The following is a 19423-nucleotide window of genomic DNA, read 5'->3' on the forward strand; positions in this document are numbered from 1 at the left end:
AATATGTTAGGAAGTGATCATGTGCATTAAAATGTTATTTCACAGATATAAAACCATTATAAATCTGTTTTACAATAATTTATTTATCTAATTAATGTTTCTGACACTATTAGATTTAGTTTTTGAATCTGGTAATTTCACAAGAACTTTAAACCAATCAGTTTTAAGAGAAAGCTCTCTGAATGTTACCTTCATTTTTAACCAGTATAACTTTCAAGATTTGAACTGGACGGACAGATCCACCTTCCAGGTTTTCCAACCAGCAGTCGTCGAGTTTCCGCTTCCGGTCATTCATTTATAAATGTATTTATTCGTGAATCTTCCGGCTGGGTCTGAAGAAAATGATAATTAATATAAGTAACAGGGAATGTGAGGTTTAGTGACTCAGGTGAAAGAGAATAAAATAAAATAAAACACACACACACACACACACACACACACACACACACACGTTAGAATAAAAATACATCAGAAGTTACAGCTATAATTCTCCGTGTCGCCGGAAGGTGGCACAGTTTGTTGACGGCAGCGTCAGTATGAAACATGGTGTGAAATCTGTCAGGGCGATATCACCTGTCAACCCTTTAATATCCAGCTGTGCTAAAAACATCTATACGAACATCTGAGCGGATCCTTCGCCGTAGCCTTCAGTAAGTGACTCTCGGCTTTTGATGCTACCGCTGCGTTAGCTGCTGCTTTATGATGCTAGCTAACCTGAGAGGCTAGCTCGGTAAACAGCAGGATGTTTGTTTGTTTGTTTGTTGACATGATGCTGTTTTTGGGAGGTTTACGGTCAACTGTCATTTTCCAGAACAATCTGCTGTGTTAACGTAAATTGGTGCCGTCGTCTCTTTAACAGACAGCGTCACACCAAATTCCGTTGACCAGATGTGCAATTTAATATTTCTCTTAATTTGTGCTTAAATACATTTACTGCCAAGAATGGTTTAATATTACTTACATCAAAGTATCTCATTCTGTTTAATTCGGTGTATGTCTGGTCTACCAAACAGCGTCTGAATTATGTTAAATGTCAGCTGTTTACGTTTGTTCATACAGTTTGTTACCGCCCTCCATCACTCTGTCCGGGGGAGAACACTGCAGGAGAAACTGCAGATAAATCATCAAACCTGAACTTTTATTGTTGTAAACGGGTCGAGGGTGGTACATTAAATTAACCGTCTTGTTTTTTACACTGTTGCATGTTGTCAGATTATGAACAAAGAAACTGTAAACTACTGATATTTGTAACCGAGTTTGGTGCAGTTTCATCCACCTGATCAGGAAGCAGAACATTAATGGCTTTCTTCACTCCAAACTTCATTAATGATATTGTCAATTTAGTAAAGTTCTTCATTTGATCTCAAATATATTAAATGTAGAACGTGATACACAATCTCAAATAATCTGTTAAATCTTTCCACGTAATTCGGCGTTTGTCTGGTACATCAAACAGCGTTTAAAATTAGGTTAAATCTCAGCTCGTTCATGCTGCTCGTTACCGCCCTCATTGACTCTTGGAAGGGGAGAATATTACAACATAATATACTGTATATAAAGTAAAACCCTACCTTTTACTGTAGTAAGATCTTAATCTTTAAATATCACCTTTCGTTATGTTTTATCAGTGTTGTGTGTTGGCTCATAACATTTGAAGGGAATAGTCAAATGTTTGGTTTTTATATTGAGTTTAGTGCAGAGCTCCATCCAGCTGAACCACTGCTGCAGTTCAGTTGTGTGTTTCGCTAAACACAGTTTTTTTGTGTGTTTTAAAATGAAGGTTTTGAACTGACTTTCAGGACCAAACATGGCAACGCCAACGACCCCGCCATCCATCCTCAAAGAGTTCTGCCCACTCTACTACCTGCTGAATGCCATCCCAGCCAAGGTACCGAACCTATCCAAACCAATGCCAAGGCATTGGCCTGGTCCATTCCAGTCCAGTCCAGTACACCCAGCCCAGCTGTAAACAACTAAAACACAACTGTATTTTCATTTAAATAACAGGCTGAACACCTGAGGCCTGGACCAGGTGAGTTCAGCTCAGTCTGGCTCTCCTCAGGTCACCTGGAGCCAGACTGAGTCTGACATCAGCCATCCTTGATCATCTGGATCTGTAAACTCTGGGTTTAATAATCCAGCTCTGAATGAGAGGTGGAGGCGACTTCATCAGAATCATGAATAAAGTTTTTAATATGAAACAGTGAAACCTACAGGTAAATCCAGGTAGATCCAAGTAAATCCAGGTAAATCCATCTAAATCCAGGTAGATCCATCTAAATCCAAGTAAATCCAGGTAGATCCAAGTAAATCCAGGTAAATCCAGGCACATCCAGGTAGATTCATCTAAATCCAAGTAGATCCAGGTAAATCCAGATAGATCCAGGTAAATCTAGGTAAATCCAGGTAGATATTCTAGTAAATCCAGGTAAATCTAGGTAGATCCATCTAAATCCATGTAAATCCAGGTAGATCCATCTAAATCCAGGTAAACCTAGGTAGATCCAGGTTGATCCATAAAGTTTTATTCAAAGAAGTGAAAGAAAATGACAACAGAACTAAAACAAAACAAGAAGAATAATTAAATATTAAATCATGACTGTGTGTAAATGACTCCAGTGAGTGGTTGTTTGTCCTGTGACAGACTGGTTACCTGTCCAGGTTTACCACACCTCTCACCCAGTCAACGAATTGGCTTGAGCTGAATATAGATGATAGATAAATTAATAAGTTCATTATTATATATGTCTGAGTATGGAGTGTTTGAATAATGACAGAGACTGAGGATGAGAAAAGTTTCTAACCTGTTCATATATTCTCCTGAGAAATATTACATAAATATATTTTATAAAATGCTTTATATATTATATAGAAAACACTGAGGATTGTTTTTAAGGAAAGACATCAGAGGATTTAGTTTTTATTTCCTGTTTTTACCACAATGTGCCCTCATGTGATTCAGAGAAACTTAATCATCATATTTAATGATAACCTAAATTAAAATAGTAAAATTTCAGGTGAGGAGGTATTCAGTCACTCCTCTGTTTCTATACAGTGTTGCATCGTGGGAGTGGGATTTTTTTAATTACTATTGTTGTTGTTGTTACAGTCAGTGTTTGATCAGCTCCATCCAGTCAGGCTCTAACTGAGATGAGGCAGGTCCATCAGTTTGTCTCTGACCTGTCTGATACCTGTTTACATCTCTGATGAACTGAGACCACGATGATGATGATGATGATGATGAAGGCTCTGGTCTTTCTGCAGGTCCAGCGGGGGTTCAGGTCTGTCCTGGTCTACCTGACAGCTCTGGACAGCAGCAGTGACTTCCTGGCCGTGGGCAGCAGTATAGGCATGCTGTATCTGTACTGTCGCCGCCTCGCACACATGAACAAGTACAGTCTGGAGGTCAGAGCTCTTCTTTTTCTGTGGTGTTTAGAGCACGGGGGGTCCAGCTGGATCCTGGTTCAGTCCTCAGACACTAATTTTTGATTAAACATTTAAACTGAAGTTCAGGCTGTGGTCCAGCAGAGGGCACTCTGAAAACTCAGGTCCATGATCAGGACTCTGAGATGCAGAGAGAGGAAGAGGATCAGCACACTCATCCTCAGGGGGAAACTCCTACACACACACACACACACACACCAGACACACAGCTGGAGCACATCTGTATCTGTCTGTAACGGGGTGTATGTGTGTGTGTGTTGCAGGGAAAGTGTGATGCGATCACAGCTGTGAAGCTGCTCAGCTGTTTTGATGACCTGGTTGCCGTGGGAACAGCTTCAGGTCGAGTTGCAGTCTTCCAGCTGGTGTCTCCACTTCCTGGTCGCAACAAACAGGTGAGAAGATCCACATGTGTGTTAGACAGGTACAGACAAGTACAGGTACAAACAGGTAGACAGGTACAGGTACAGACAGGTACAGAGACCTCCATCAGGTTGCCTCAGTGAACTCTCTCCTCACTGGTGTATCGGCAGTATGGGCTTGTTACAGATATCTGTATCGACAGGTAAATAATAACTCCAGGTGTAACCTGTCTGTCTCTCTGTAGCTGTAACCTGTCTCTCTGCCTGTCTGTCTACAGCTGAGGCGTTTTGATGTCATCGGCCTTCATAAAGGTTCTGTGACATCGTTGGCCTGGAGCACCAATGGGATGAAACTTTTCTCTGGAGACGATAAAGGACGAGTTGTTTTCTCAGCTCTGGATCTGGACCAGGTGAAACCTCAACCATCAAATTATCTCATTATACTCTGATTATTGTATCTATATTTCAGATTATTTTCAGTTAACAGTTGTTTACTCAGTTCAGTGTTTTACACAGTCCTTGTTTTATGCTTTGAGTTTGTTAATGTGAACAGAAACATATTTCGCCATCTGCACCTGAATGCCTCCTGTGGACTGAAGCTGCTGCTGACGCTGTTTGAATTTCCCATGGCCCAAAGACACAGATTCAGATTGTTTATTTTATTTTGATGTGGATTTGGGTTTAAAGTCCCAAACCACTGGGCTACGATCAGAATTCTTCAGCCTAATTCAGGTGTCCAAAAATTATCAGGAGACGGCAGTGTCCAAGGCTGCAGAGTTTATTTGTCGACAAAGAAACCCGAGAAGAGTTCAAAGTGCACACAAGATACACCTGAAGAGCTCTAAAACTGTACTGGCTCTGTCCCTCTTTATATACAGTTTTGCTGTGACTTTCCATGCTTTAGGTCATTTTATTGGTTTGTCAAATTTACACCATTAAAACACTGGTTAGTCTAACTGTCCATCCTTGGTCCCCTCGTTAAAATACACTATTAACTTATTTGTCATATGCCAATATCTCCTGAAATGCACCTGGGCTTTCCTCCTTGCCAACTTTCGCTTACTGGGTCATGTCAAAGCTGGCCCTGTCCTCATCTGACCTGTTCACTCTCTGTTTTACACCATTATGTTCTGGCCTGTCCTGATTATATTTTTTTAAAAACGTTGACTTTACACCATTATTTCTTAACTCTTCCTTGTATCATTTTTTTAAAAATATGTATCTTTTTCACACTTTCATATGGATTATACAAAAGTATGCATTATATGCAGTGAACACTAACATTTACTCTTACATAGTGACATTTAACATGTATCACATGTTTTCTTTGAATCACTTTGAATCATACATTAAATAATGATAATACCATTTCATCACAATATTCCTTTAAGATCATTAGCTTGCTGCAACATTCTCTCTTTTAGAGGCACTTTACTCTTTGCACATCACATAGCTGTTGACTTCTTACACTACAATTTCAGTTCACCATCATGAGAAGAAGCAGAGAGTCTGATAATACTAACACTAAAGACTTTGTAAGACTTTATTCTGTTTATTCTGCTGATCTTTGATAATCTGAGAGCTGCTGAAGGATGAAGTCAGGACAGAACAGGAATCACACTTCCTGTTTCTGTTCATATCTCGAGTCGTTTCATCTTCTCAGCTGTCTGTGTTTAACCCCTGTGTGTGTGTGTGTGTGTGTGTGGGTGTGGGTGTGTACATGTGCAGGGAGTGTGTAAACCTGTGCTGCTGTTGGAGGAATCCTCAGGTGTGGTTCAGATGGAGTACAGTCACCAGGTACTGCTGGTGTCGACGCAGCAGAGATCTCTGCTTTACTGCTCCCAGAGACAGGAAGTTCATCAGCTGGGCACCAAGCCCCGCAAGAGGTACAACACAACACTGCACAACAGGACCTGACTGTAGTTATTAACTGACTAGTTATAAACTGACTGTGGTTAATGTGATGTGTAGTTTTTGTGTTGAAGTGGGATCTGTGCATTTGACAATAAACTTTGAACTTGAACTTGTTCATGATGATTGTTCATGACAGGATGTTTTGTGTTGGCTCAGTACTTGTACTCACTGAGAGCACTTGTGCTCACTGATGGTACCTGTACTCGTTCTTTGCAGTAGCGGCAGGTTCGGAGCCTGTTTCCTGCCGGCTCTCTGTAAACAGAGTGATCTTCAGGTGTTTGCTGCTCGACCTGGACTCAGACTGTGGAGGTCTGATGTTACGGGACAGGTGGAGGACACCCGGCTGCTTAAACCACTCTTCAACTCACAGGTACACCAGGAACATACAGATACATGTAGTTACAGTTACTGTTCACAGACATATGGTACAAATAAATTTACTGTGACTGTCATCACTACTGAAGTACTGGCTGCTGTTACACCAGTTACTCTGTAAAGATTGTGAATAACTGTCTGTCTGTCGGTCTGTCAGATTCCTCAGTTTGAGTTGTTTCCTCGTCCTGGTCCAGTCGGAGCATACCGTCCAGCAGACAGACAGCTCGGTCTGCTCAGCTGTTTCCTCAGAGAGGGCTGGATCCTCAGCTGGAACGAATACAGCATCTACGTCCTTGACTGCGTCAGTGAGGTACAGCTACTGCAGACACTTATCTGAATGTTGACGTGTGTGAATGTTGATGTTGTTTTGTGTTTCATGTGTTCAGGTGATAATCGGAGCGTTGGAGAGCAGCGGAGACATCGTATCAGTGTCATGTTGTGACAATGAGATCTTCATCCTGAAAGGAGACAGAGACATCATCCGCCTCTCCAACAGTCCTGAGGGCCTGGCCTCCAACTGTGAGTACTGTTACTGCTAGTTATACAAACAGTATTACTGCTGCTATGACTACTATCCTAACCATGACCTTCCCACTAGAAATACAGCTGAAAATAGATAAATGCTAAAACATCTCTGAGGAACCGGTACTACTCCTGCTACATTCACCTACTTCACACAACAACACACCGGTCGACTGTTAAAGCTCGTTAAGGCCAATTATCATACTGATCTTTTCCAAAATGTCTGCCTCACTTCTTCAGTGTCGGAGCTCTCCATCCGTCTGTCCTCACCTCTGACCACACCTACTGTCCTCCCACCAACGGGTTCAGTGGAAACAGCTCAGCCAATCAGAACCATGGCCATCATCATAGAGGGTGGGGGGAGGGAGGAAGGAGGAGGAGGGAAGAGACTCAGCGAGGAGGGAGAGAAAGAAGAAGAGGAGGAAGTAGAGGAGGCAGAGGAGCAGGAGGAGCAGCTGGAGGTGACTGACAGCTGCTTATCTTACTGTAGTGAATGCTTCCTGTTGCTGGTTTAACAGAATCTGTTTCATTTGTCTCCACCTGGAAACAAACTCACTGCTGATGTAGGTGATGGAGCAGCTCTGTCGACGGTCCGATCTCCTCACTAGCAGCTCCCGTAGTCGCAGCAGCTCCGTGACTTCCTGGGACAGTCTCCATGGAAACGTCCCGGTAACCACATCCTGTGAGCTCGGCTCCAGACGCTACAGCGCCCCCTTGGGACAGGAGGAGATGCAACAGGAGCTGGTGGTGAAAGCCATCAGAGTGAAAAAGAAGAAGAGGAAACGGCAAGGTAGAAGAGAGAGAGAGACAGATGGACAGAGAGACAGACAGAGAGAGAGAGAGAGAGAGGGAGAGACTGACAGACAGTCTGACTGACAGACTGACTGACTGTGTTGTGTCTTCCTGTCCATCCTTAGACAGCAGCAGTGGGAACCACCTCTCTGAGAGCAGCTGCTCAGACTCCATGTTTGTAGTCCAGGACGGCAGTTGTAGTGATGGAGGAAGTGGAACTCCTCTAAGCGACCGAGCCTCCTTCGTCGGGTTGGACCTTCAGAACCAGGATTCTCCAGAACAGAACCAGGACCAGAACTCACAGGAGGAAGATGGGGGAGGTTCAGACAGAGGTGTAAAGGATGGAGAGGAAATGGACTCTGGGTTAGTTATCTGTCTGTCTGTGTGTCTGTCTGCCTGTCTGCCTGCCTGCCTGTCTGTCTGTCTTTAACGGTATCACGGACTGACACATCTGTCTCACTCTTGTTGCCCCAGCTCCCTCCTCCCTCCAGGATCCTTGGTTCTCAAAGGTCTGGAGAACCAGTTTATCCCAGAAAAGGACTCTGGTCCTGGTCCAGGGGCAGACGTCATCCCTCCAACCCCGGATGTGGATTTGCTGCTGAAGTGCACCTTCTCCTACATGCACAACACTGTAGAAGATGATGGACAGGAGCAGCAGCCAATGGAGGAGCAAGAGGATGAGTTTCTGAGCCCTCTCATTGGACCAGAGGAGGAGGAGGTGTATTGATGTTTCTGTTACACCTACATGATCATGTTAGATGTGTAATTATCAGGTGATTTATCCGCTGAGGACTGCTGGTAGGGTTTATACTGAAAATGGAGTTTCTCTGATTTCTGGAAGCAAATTCTGTTTTTTCATGAGGAGGCAACATTATATATTATCATTCAGAGTTAAACAGTTAATCTGGCTCCTCTGTAACAAACCTCCTCATACCTCCACAACAACAGACTCCCTCTGTCCTCTTAGTGTTGGACCTGTCTGGTCCTCATACTCCTGGATCTGCCTGTGCCAGTTACCCCAGGCCCTGTCACATCCTGATCTTGGACCCATCTGGTCCTCGTGCCCCTGGACCTGTATGGTTCTCATTGAACCACCTGATCCTTCTCTCAACCCTTCTCAAACAACAATGCATGTCTCTCTGTCCGTGTCATACCTGTCTGTATTATACCTGTCTGGTTTCTCCAACCTGAACCAGGCCGAGCTTGTGTTTCTGCTGGGGAAAACATCCCTGAACCAAAACCTGTACAACATCATGGTGAACCCAGAGATTCCTCCTGCAACATGAGGAGGATTCTCCCCCTCCTCACTCATCATCTCATACCTGGACTAGTACAAATCCCTCCTCACCAAAGCTTCTGGGTCTGCCACTGGACCTCTACAACTAGTCCCCAGACCCCTGAAACTAGTCCCCAGACTTAATAATCTCTAACTCTGCTTTGGACAAAGCATCAGTCATGAGTGTAATTAAATGTTAAATTTCCTCTGTATTTGTGTACAGGAGGATGACCTGGCACCCCCTGCTGGTTTGGCAGACCAGATGTTTTACTCCACTGTGTCCACTCTAGACAGAGAACCCAGTATATCCAGTGATGAAGAAGGAGACATCTACTGTCACACTCTGTCTGGTGCTGGCAGCAGAGGAGACGCTCACACCTGTCCGTCCAATCAGATGGAGAAGACAACAGACAGACAGACGGACCAGGATGTTCAGGACAGAGACAAACTCAAACTTGACCAGGTGAGTCAAACTTGACCAGGTGAGACAAACTCAAACCTGACCAGGTGACTCTCTCAGCAGGGATTAATATTGTTTTTCTTTCCTGTCTAGTTGGCAGAAAGCTGGATGGGATACTCCGGACCGGGATGTGGAATACTGAGCCTACAAGTGACAGACAGGTGTCTGGACTTTACAGGAGGGCTGTTATCAGGTGACGTGTTTAGCAGGTATCTTACAGGTGATTTATATGTTTCAGGTATGTGTGGTGTCTGGACTTTAAAGGAGGACTGTTCTGCAGCCTTCTGCCTGAAACTGGACTCAACTGGCAGCGCTTTGAAGACAACGTCCACCAGGTGGCGTTATCACCATCAGGTGAGCCGCTGACATCACACATAGCAGATGGCATTAGCTGAATGCTAATTGTTGCTAACTCCATCAGGTAATCTGCTGTGGAAGGTGGAGCAGAAGAGCATGACAGCGTTCGCTTGTGCTAAAGTGTCTGTTAAAGGAAAACGTCACTGGTACAAAGCTGTGGAGCAAACGGCCTTCGTTGCTCTGAGTGACGACTCCGCCTGGATCATCAGGACTAACGGTGACCTCTACCTGCAGACAGGTAACTACCGTCCTGCTCACAGGTAACTACCCACCTGCACCTGATTGTGAAGCAGCAGACAGGTTGTGGTTAAAGAGGAAGGAGGTGAATTTAAATCTGAGATAAAACATCAACCTTCAGTTTGAGCGTCATCTCTTTACTGATGTTGTAAAGTTGATGTTTGTGGTTCTGGATGAGACAACGCCACTCGGCTGCAGTTTCACAGAAACAAAGAAAAGACTACTTTAGAGGAGGAGCTGGGTTCTCATTGGCTGAGAAGAGTCACATCCAGACAAACATCTGTTTATTTAAAACTTTATTTAATCATCATAGAGGCAACATCATGGTCTGCCTGCACTCACCTGGATTTACCAGCTGAGATGTCTCTGTGTGACCAGCAGGGGGTGTCTGTGTTTTACCCATGTTTACCTGTTCAGCAGGTTCATCCTGATGATACTGACACAGACGAAGTTAAAGAATCTGAAGTTAAACAGATGTTTGGATCCTGAACAGCAGCGAGAGCTGATATGAAATTCTGTTTTTCATAAAAACAATAGCAACATAGAGATTAGTTTATTTCGTTAATGAGGGACTTTCAGAAACCAGCTGCTCCGAGTATAGATGATCTCAGGGTCAGATCAGCAGAGTCATCAGTGATGTGGTCCTGGTCTCTGGGACCAGCAGGGTGTCTGGACAGGAGGAGGACCATAGTCAACTGAGGTTGTTCAACATCTGATCAGGATCCTGAAGGATTATAAATCCCATCAAACCTGGGATCCTCCCTCCTGACCCCTGACCCTGACCCTGCTGTTGACACAGTAACTGTTGTGTGTGTCCGTCAGGTCTGAGTGTGGAGCGTCCCTGCGCTCGCTCTGTGAAGGTGGAGTCTCCTTGTGTCTTCAGCCAGGTGTGTGTGAGAGGAGGCGTGGTCTGGGCTCTGAGTGAACACAAGGCGCTGTTCTACCGAGAGGGACTGAACAGCTACTGCAGCGAGGGCGAGGGCTGGAAGTACGACACCGTCAGGTACTACTGCTACTGCAATACTAAAGCAATACTACTGGAATACTAGAGTATACAGACAGCTGACTGATCTTACATTATCATTACAGTGAAAATCCTTAGTGACAGTTTATTGATCACTGATTAATACTGTGTGTGTGTGTGTGTGTGTGTGTGTGTGTGTGTCAGTGAGGCTCAGGGTCTGGAGTTGATGTGTGTCGCTCTCGGTGGGGGGGGGACAGCCTGGGCTCTGGATGCCAGCGGCAGCCTGTGGTTCAGAACCGGGATCTGTTCATCCAGACCACAGGGGGAGGATGACCACTGGTGGCAGGTAGGGGTGGGGGGTGGTCTTTGGTTCATCCTGTTTGATCTCCGCTAAATACCTGTCTGTCTGTCTGTCTGTCTGTCTCCATCAGATCAGTATTTCAGACTATGTGGTCTTCGATCAGGGCAGTCTGTTCCAGACTCTGCTGCAGGCCACACAGAGTGTTGCCACGGTAACCAGGGCACCGGTGGAGCGGGTGGTGGCCTTCCTGTCACAGTACTCTCAGTGTCAGCCAAGCCTGGTCAGCGCCAACGCCAGCGGAGTCTGGGTTGCATCGGGACGGAACCAAATGCACCTGGCCCGCGGGAGTCTCGTGGGTCAGTAGAGTCCAGTAAAGTCCAGTAGAGTCCAGCATAAGTCGAAGAGAGTCCAGTAGAGTCCAGTAGAACAGAATTCAGTTTTGTAGTTTTCAGTTGCTCAGCTGCTGCTTGTGTTCGGTTCCTTCAGGAACTTTCTGGCAGAACGTTGTTCCAAGAGGAACCGTCTCAGCCACCAGGTGGACCTTCATCACATCTTCTGCTGTGCCTCACAGAGAAGGTAACACCCTTGGCGACACCTGGACACTAAAGAACACACAGTCCTGGATCCATCTCATCCTCATACTCTGAGCATTCTGCCAAGTGTCATGTCCGCAGACCTCTGATCCTCTGTCTGCCTGTGTGTTTCAGGTACGTTCCTGTGGTTGGCTCAGAGCAGGAAGGACCTGTTCTGTGTTTGGGATCAGGATGGAGAGCTCCGCCCCTCTTCTGTCCCTCTACCACCCGAGGTAAAAACACCTGTCACCTGTTTCTGACTCTGATTCTACTGGTTTCTACTCTCTCTCATGGTCAACCTCTGTTCTACTTGTGTTCCCCTGTGTTCTACCTGTGTTCTACCCATGTTCTTCCTGTTTTCTCCTGTGTTTTCCTGTCTTCTACCTGTTTTCTCCTGTACTCTATCTGTGTTCTCCCTGTGTTGCTATCCTGTGTTCTACCTGTGTTCTCAGGTGGAGCTGTCTCACCTGTCTGCCTGTCGTGATGCTCTGTGGGGTTTGGACTCTCATGGCCGAGTCAGCATTCGAACTCTGTCTCCATCTTGTCCCACTGGACTGCACTGGACCCCCCTGGACCTCAGCCAGCTCGGTACGTATCAGAGTCAGGTGTGTTTGTACAAGTGTGGTTGTGCAGATGTAGTACTGCAGGTGGATGACTGATGTGTGTAACTGAGACAGTTGAAGCTTCCAGGTGAAGGCACAGAGACATGTTGGTCTGATACACCCATCCATCCATCATCTTATCCGTTAAGGGTCACGGGAGGGCTGGAGCCTGTCCCAGCTGACATTGGGCGAGAGGCGGGGTTCACCCTGTACAGATCACCAGTCCATCGCATCCAGCACATACAGACAACAACCATTCACACTCACATTCACACCTACCAGCAATTTAGAGTCACCATTTAACCTAAACTGCAGGTCTTTGGACTGTGGGAGGAAGTTGGAGAACCCAGACAGAACCTACACAGGCAAAGGGAAAACATGCAAACTCCACACAGAAAAGCCCTGGGGCTCGAACCCAGAACCTTCTTGCTGTGAGGCAACAGTGCTAACCACTGCACCTGGTTTGATACAGTCATGAAAAATGACTGTGAAATTTTCCTTTAATGTGTGAGTCTGTGTTTGTGTTTATGTTTGGGGGGGGGCACATCATGGACTTCTGGTTCAGGTTACAGTGTGACGCACAACACACACACACACACTCTCTCTCACTCTGAACATGCACTCAGCTGTGTCTCTTCGTCACACTGACAAGTGGAGGTTGTGTAACAGGACCGTGATTCAGAGGTCAACATGGAGATGGTGTGAGTGTGTGTGTGTGTTTTGTGCGTCATAGTGTAACCTGGCTGGTAGGTTAGATCTTTTTTTAGTTCCTCTGCCCTTCTCACTATCACAGACCACATGACTCTCTCTCTCTCTCTGTGTCTCTCTGTCTGTCTGTCTCTCTGACACAATAAAATAAAAAATTAGAGTCCATGATATGAACATTGGTTTCTGTGTGGTGACAAAGCGAGATCAGAGTCAGAGTTCAGTAACATTTTATTGATTGTCTTGGAATTCCTCATTTAATCTCATGAAGTTTGTCTCTGATCATTTGTCAGTGACTGAAGTTATAAATAAAAGTTGAATTCAGATCTGAGATCAGTTGTTGTTGGACTACAGATCAGAAATCCTTCAGTTTATAGTGGCAGATACTAAATGAACAGAGACACAGTCACAGACAAATGTTAGAGTGATGAGTCTTCACTCACACACTATATTTGGCAGAGTCCAGGCAGACGCTCATCAACCACCACATTCAACATTAATTACTAATCTACATCTGGCATAATCTACGATACAATCTACAATATAATCTACAGTTGATATAATTCATGATATAATTTACATCTGATATAATCTACAGTTGATATCATCTACAGTTGATATCATCTACAGTTAATATATTCTATGATATAGTCTCCATCTGATATAATCTAAGGTTGACATAATCTGATATAATCTACAATTGATATAATCTGACATAATCTATTGATGATATAATCTAATTTAATCTACAGTTATTATAATCTACAATATAATCTACAGTCAGTGTAATTTATGATGTAATCAACAGTTTTCTACTTAACAAGTACAGAGAAAAGAGTTGCAGTTTAATGAATCTGGGTATTTTACAAACCAAGAACCGGATCCAAATGGACCTGGATCAGAATCTGGCTGTAACAAGTTCTCACTGTAAAGAGAACTGGAACCTGCATATCCAATTTATTCACGTCGCGCTTTGATGACCTGAACAGGTTTAAACAAACATCCAGTGATCATCGCACTGAGCAGGAAGCACTGATCTGAATCTGATGTTGCTTCACTCTTCTCTTGGCTATAAAAAGTCAGCAATGTTTCAGCTCATACAGAGGTACTAGCTGACCCTAACCCTAAGTGTTGGTTTGTTTGTGTTGTTGTTGATCTGTTAATTTGATGTGTACATATGGTTGTTTATATTTGATGTAAAACACAGAACCAGAGATGACAAACAGCTGCAGGTTACTGAGGCCTTCAGAGGTCAAAGGTCAGCAGGACAGTTTGTCTGAAACATGAGGCTGTTTCCCAGAAACAGACTGACCTGGAATCTGCTCTGAAACAGGACATGGTCACATGATTTTATTCACGTTCCACCTGGACAGTAGTGGAACCATAAATAATGTTTGCTGCACCTGAACTGATCAACATTTACTACATATCAATAAAGTTAACAGTAAAGTAAATTAACAGTAAAGTATGAAAATCAGCTTCTACTGATGGTTTATGGGAACAGCAATAAATATATGTACAGGTAGAAAAATGAAACACAGACCATGTTCCAGTCTGGGTCAGGGGGTCCACAAAGAGGTTCCATTTAAATTTGAGGTGGTTCTATAGTTTTCAAGGATGGGGTCCTTGAGACAGTTCAGGGGTCATTGAGAGGGTTCCAGTAGTCCATAAAGAGGTTCTGTGGACCCATGTACAGAACCATGTTTGTCAGGGGTCACAACCTAACAAACATGATACAGAGCACACACAGACACACACACACACCATTGATGTGACATAATTAGTCAGATTACGACAGTATAGTTCCGGTGTTGTTAGTCAGGTAGAACAAAGTCCAGTCCAGAGGGGTCCACCATGTCCAAGGGTGTAGGTCAGTATTCCCAGGACCTCCTGATCTTTAGAAATCCACATTAGCTCCAAGTCACATCCAACCAAATTAACAGGGTTTTATTGATTGATAGTTGTAAGTGTTCCTCAGCTTGTCCACAATGAGGTTCCATTGGATAAAGCAGTGGCATCCCTGAGGAGATGGATCCTTCAGAGGTTTCTGTGGTCTGTGAGGTTCCATTGGACTTTAAGTGGAGGTTTCTTTGACTCTTCAAGGTCCTGGGTGTCCATAAGGTTGTTCCATGTGTTGTTCTACAAAGATATAAATGTGTGTTCACGTAAAATGTCACCTGTGTGTTACAGGAAGTGTCCGTCTGGTCAGCGTGAGCTGCGGCAGCCAGAACGTTTGGGCTGTCGACAGTCGAGGAGTTGTTTACTTCAGGGTTGGAACTCAACCGCTGAACCCGAGCATGATGCTGCCAGCGTGGATCCAGATAGAACCACCTGCACAGGTAACACACTGAACCCACATAGAACCAGCCTTACAGGTGTGTGTTACCTGGCCCAGTAACTGTGACATCATATCTCTGTAGTCAATAGGAGTGCAGCTGGTCAGCATCCAGACAAGTCCTAATGATCGTCTCCTCTGGGCATTGGACAACCGAGGATCTGTCTTTGTCCGAACTGGACTCAGTGATGAGATGCCTGTAGGGACGGACTGGGAGCTAGTGCCAGGTACACACCTGTCTGTCATTTATACCTGTCTGTCTGGTGTTACCAATTTGTTTCATGCTGTCTGTGGTCTCATTCATATCGTACGTACTTTACGACTGGTCCTCAGCCTGGTTTCCTCTGTGTGTACAGTTGTGTATTTCTGTATCTTCAGGATTAGTGGTGAGTCAGCTGGTCCTCAGCTGTCGGACCGTCTGGGTTCGCTGTGTAAACGGAGATTTGGCTCGACGCTACGGCGTCTCCGACCGAAACCCTGCAGGAGACTACTGGAAGAAGATCCCCGGCAACACCAACTGGTTAACTGGTAAGACTGGGTTTATACCGGAAATGTGAAAATATGACAATATGAAGAGGTGTGTCTCAGGTCTATGTCTCGTGTATGTCTCAAGTGTTTCTCAGGTATGTGTCTCAGGTGTGTCTCTCTCTCTCTTCAGTGACTCCAGAGGATGAGCTGTGGGCGGTGACTCTGATTGGTGGATTGTCCCGTCGGCTGACGAAGCTCCTCCCTCAGACTCCCTGTAAACCCACCTCCTCGGGCCCCGTCCTCAACGGGGACGACGTGGATGACGAATGGGAGCTAATCTGACCTGTGACATCACTGTGATGTCACTGATGGTTGTAGATCCACCTGATCTGGATTCACCTGGCGGGACACCGTGATGTCACAGTGACATCACTTTCTATGACATTAGAGTTTAAACCAAGATGGCTGCCATGGAGACAGCCTGGGTGGCTTCTGGGAAATGGAGTTAACAAATTTTGTTCTTTAATTTAACAGGAAGCACTTTAATCTTGGGGGTTAGGGTGGCAGTTACACAGGGACTCATTCAGGCTGGGTCTGGTTCTAGCTGGTTCTAACTGGCCCCTATTCTCATGAAATCTGGTTCAGTCTGGTTCTACTGAGTATGAGGGAATTAAAGGGACATTTCACTACAGAGGGGTTCAGTCCAGTTCAGTTCAGTTCAGTTTGGTTCCTTATGGTCAAACTGGGTTGAACTGGTTTATTTCAGTTGTTCTGGTTGTACTGTGTGTGAGGATATTAAAGGGGCATTTAGTTTAATATTTAAATTATTTTTCAGTCCGTCCAGTAGAGACTGGTGTAAACCGGTTTAAACTGGTTTCCAGCTCTGACTCTGTTACTGGGACCAGATTGGATCAGTCTGAAGGTGTTGGTTTTCCTCCTGTGGGCAGCATTTCCTCAGGTAGTTGCCTACCTGTCTGTCTCAGTTACTATGGTAATAGGCAGAACGCCCACTAGTAATGATTCATGAAAAATGTGTAAAAAATGTAAATTTAATAAACGTTTGTTTGTTTGTTGAAAAAACAAGTTCAGAGTGAAAAGATCCAAGATTCAAAGATTCACCTGTAATGAGGCTTAAAACAAAACCTGCTGGACTGTGATGGAATGGGGTGGACTGTGATGGACTCTGATGGACTGTGGTGGACTCTGCTGGACTGTCTGAACTGGACTTGTAGTTAAATTCTAACAAACACAGAACTCGTTCTGCAGACGTCGACTCTCTCTTTGTCTTCATTGATGGCATCGCCATGGGAACCTGAGCAGGTGTGACCAGAGTTCAGTGTGATCTCACCTGTGTGATGTCATCCATTAACTTAATAAACATGTCTGAACTCTGAAGAAGCGTGAGGTTATTGATCCAGGATCAGTGGTCCCAGATACACTGTAAAAATTAAAAAGTTAAGAAAACTCAAATTTCTCAACCAAACGTCTGAAACATCCAGTTAAATAAACATTTATGTTTTTACCAAACATGTTTTAGCTCTACACTACGCTTTTTTTTTTGGGTGGGGGTGGGGTGGGGGTGGGGTGTTAATGATGTTTTCTGGTCCAGATGTTAAACTGAGAATTCAGGTGAAAAAGAAACAAGAAGAAAAACAGATGTGTGAAGCTGTTTATTTACAAACATCAGCTGCTCCAAGTCAAAACAACATAAACAACATGAACTCTACTGCAGAGGAGGTCGATCAGTGTGATCAATATGATCAATATGACCGGGGGTGATGATGCTGAGGTCAGAGGTTACATCATGACACTGAGGTAGAAACATGCCCCCACCCCCACCACACACACACACACAGACACACACACACACAGAGTCACAGCTCTGTCTTTAAATCTTCAGACTAGTATTGATTATTATTTAGTTAATCAATGAAACTGATCAGATCTTTATTTACAGATCGTCACTGCCAGGTCTCCTTAGGGTCCTAAAGCCTGATGCTGCAGCTGACAGATTGTTAGCAGTATTGATCACTGATCAGTGATCAGGTCTTTGGTCTTTATTTACAGTGTATTTACATCGTCAACAAACCGTCCAATCACAGCAGTCCTGAGGTGTTTACAGGGTTGTTTCCATGGTCACAGATGGCGTCACTGCCAGCTGTGCAGCTGCAAGAAATCGGGCAGGGTGCTGATCCGATCTGGTCCGGACCGGGCCAGACACCGGAGAGCCTGCAGCAGGAGGGGGGGCGGGGCCGAACCGCACAGCCAGTCGAACACTTCATTTCCCAACAGGCTTTGCCAGCGCTGCGGCTCCTCCCGCAGGCGGCGCGGCCGCGGCGGTTCGGGCAGAAACAGCAGCAACAGGTCGAAGCAGCGCTGCGCGTGGCGTCGCTGCGTCGAGTCGCACGACACGAGCGTCTGCAGCGCAGCGTCCAGTCCGTCGGGCCGCGCGCCGTGAGCCAGCAGCAGCAGCAGACAGTCGGCGCGCGAAAGCTCCACCGCCAGCTGCACCGCAGTCTTTCCCGCGTCGGCGACGTGCGAGCAGCCGCCGCAGCCGTCCAGCAGCTCTCGCCGCTCGCTCTGCGCGTCGCAGTCCTTCAGAGTTTCCACCATCGCGCCCAGGATCGACACGCGGTCGTAACGCACCGCCACGTTCAGGTGCGGCGTGCCGCTGCTGCGGCGGCAGCAGAAGCTGCAGCGCGGCGCTCTGAGAGCGCTCACCGAGTACCTGTTGAGCAGGTAACTCGCGTAGTCCTGGTGGTCGTGCACGAGCGCGTACAGCAGCGCCTCAGACGGCAGGAAGGCTCGTGGGCGTCCGTCCTCCCAGCAGAACACCTCCATACTGCGCATGTCCTCCAGCAGCCAGACCGGCAGCCGCTCCCGCACCGCGCAATAAAAGGAAAAGGCGGTCCGTTCGCACTGACGCTCAGACGGTGACGAGGACACGAGGTCCACCTGAGATGACAGCAGCCACGGCATGACGTCACACACACCTGAGAGACCACACACACCTCTTCTGAGGGAGACACAATCTGATCCGGATTCAGCAGAGTCACAAACCGTCTCTCAGTCAAACCTCCGTCCTTTGCTGCTTCACACTTTTATAGCTGCCCCCCACCCACCCCCACCCCTCTCAGTTTCAGCTCCATGTGTGGATGTTTGTTTTGGGGACAGGGGCGGGGCGGCGGAGCGCGGGGCGGATCGAGTGTCACACATTAGTAACATAGCGAACATAGCGGCCTGTTTCCACAAACACTGAGAAACAGCAGAGTTCAACTGAGTAGCTGATCGATCTGAACGGATTATTACTGATCAGAGTATTGATCTGTGATCTGACACGCTGTGTGTGTGTGTGTGTGTGTGTGTGTGTGTGTGTGTGTTAGAGGGTGTTTGCCTGTTGTGACTTCATTGATTTTCAGTGATCAATACATATTCCAGCAGAGTCAGACAGAGCTGAGGTGATTAGTTCAGCGTCTCGAGATAACTTCTGTTGTGAATTGGCGCTATATAAATAAAATTTGACTTGACTTGACTTGACTAGTTCACTGACTGATTAATCAATCAACAGAGAAATAATCAATAATCAAATGATGGTTCCAGATGTGATGAACAGCTGTTTTTCCTTAGGTTTGAGTTTAAAGATTGATGCCAACCGTTAATGAAGCAATAGATCAATGAATATTAATAATCAATACAGTTGATCTGATGTAGTTAAACAAGCTACAACAGGATCAATATGA

The 19423-nt window shown here is 45.5% G+C and overlaps 2 protein-coding genes across 3 annotated transcripts; one reads left to right on the forward strand and one right to left on the reverse strand.

Annotated features, from left to right (window-relative positions):
* The first annotated feature begins 484 nt into the window (after nt 1-484).
* tecpr2 (tectonin beta-propeller repeat containing 2) lies at nt 485-17212 on the forward strand. Of its 2 annotated transcripts, none has more exons than XM_018688793.2 (27): nt 485-650; nt 1781-1888; nt 3265-3405; nt 3708-3836; nt 4082-4213; nt 5532-5689; nt 5934-6087; nt 6250-6402; nt 6479-6611; nt 6855-7075; nt 7182-7404; nt 7532-7769; nt 7881-8124; nt 8906-9145; nt 9236-9303; nt 9381-9496; nt 9564-9737; nt 10559-10739; nt 10905-11046; nt 11132-11357; nt 11488-11577; nt 11709-11806; nt 12026-12161; nt 15071-15219; nt 15301-15442; nt 15594-15743; nt 15874-17212. In XM_018688793.2, the coding sequence occupies exons 2-27, from the start codon at nt 1808-1810 to the stop codon at nt 16023-16025; spliced, it is 4071 nt and encodes a 1356-aa protein (XP_018544309.1). In that variant the 5' UTR covers nt 485-650; nt 1781-1807; the 3' UTR covers nt 16026-17212. The 2 variants fall into 2 exon arrangements, with proteins under 2 accessions (XP_018544309.1, XP_018544310.1); XM_018688794.2 differs by having other exon boundaries at nt 1800-1888.
* A 126-nt stretch (nt 17213-17338) lies between these two features.
* On the reverse strand, nt 17339-18783 carry ankrd9 (ankyrin repeat domain 9). Its single transcript, XM_018688809.2, has one exon. It carries the CDS (start codon nt 18660-18662, stop codon nt 17832-17834), a length of 831 nt encoding a protein of 276 aa, XP_018544325.1. The 5' UTR covers nt 18663-18783; the 3' UTR covers nt 17339-17831.
* Between the last annotated feature and the right edge of the window lie 640 nt (nt 18784-19423).

Source organism: Lates calcarifer, unplaced genomic scaffold, assembly GCF_001640805.2.
Source record: "Lates calcarifer isolate ASB-BC8 unplaced genomic scaffold, TLL_Latcal_v3 _unitig_2006_quiver_642, whole genome shotgun sequence".
NCBI lineage: Eukaryota > Metazoa > Chordata > Actinopteri > Centropomidae > Lates > Lates calcarifer.

Coding starts and splice junctions, on each gene's coding strand:
- tecpr2 (XM_018688793.2), top strand. CDS start 1,808: ATGGCAACGCCAACGACCCCGCCATCCATCCTCAAAGAGTTCTGCCCA. Junction 5,690..5,933: donor GGCACCAAGCCCCGCAAGAG/GTACAACACAAC, acceptor CGTTCTTTGCAG/TAGCGGCAGGTTCGGAGCCT. Junction 11,358..11,487: donor GGCCCGCGGGAGTCTCGTGG/GTCAGTAGAGTC, acceptor CGGTTCCTTCAG/GAACTTTCTGGCAGAACGTT.
- ankrd9 (XM_018688809.2), bottom strand. CDS start 18,662: ATGCCGTGGCTGCTGTCATCTCAGGTGGACCTCGTGTCCTCGTCACCG.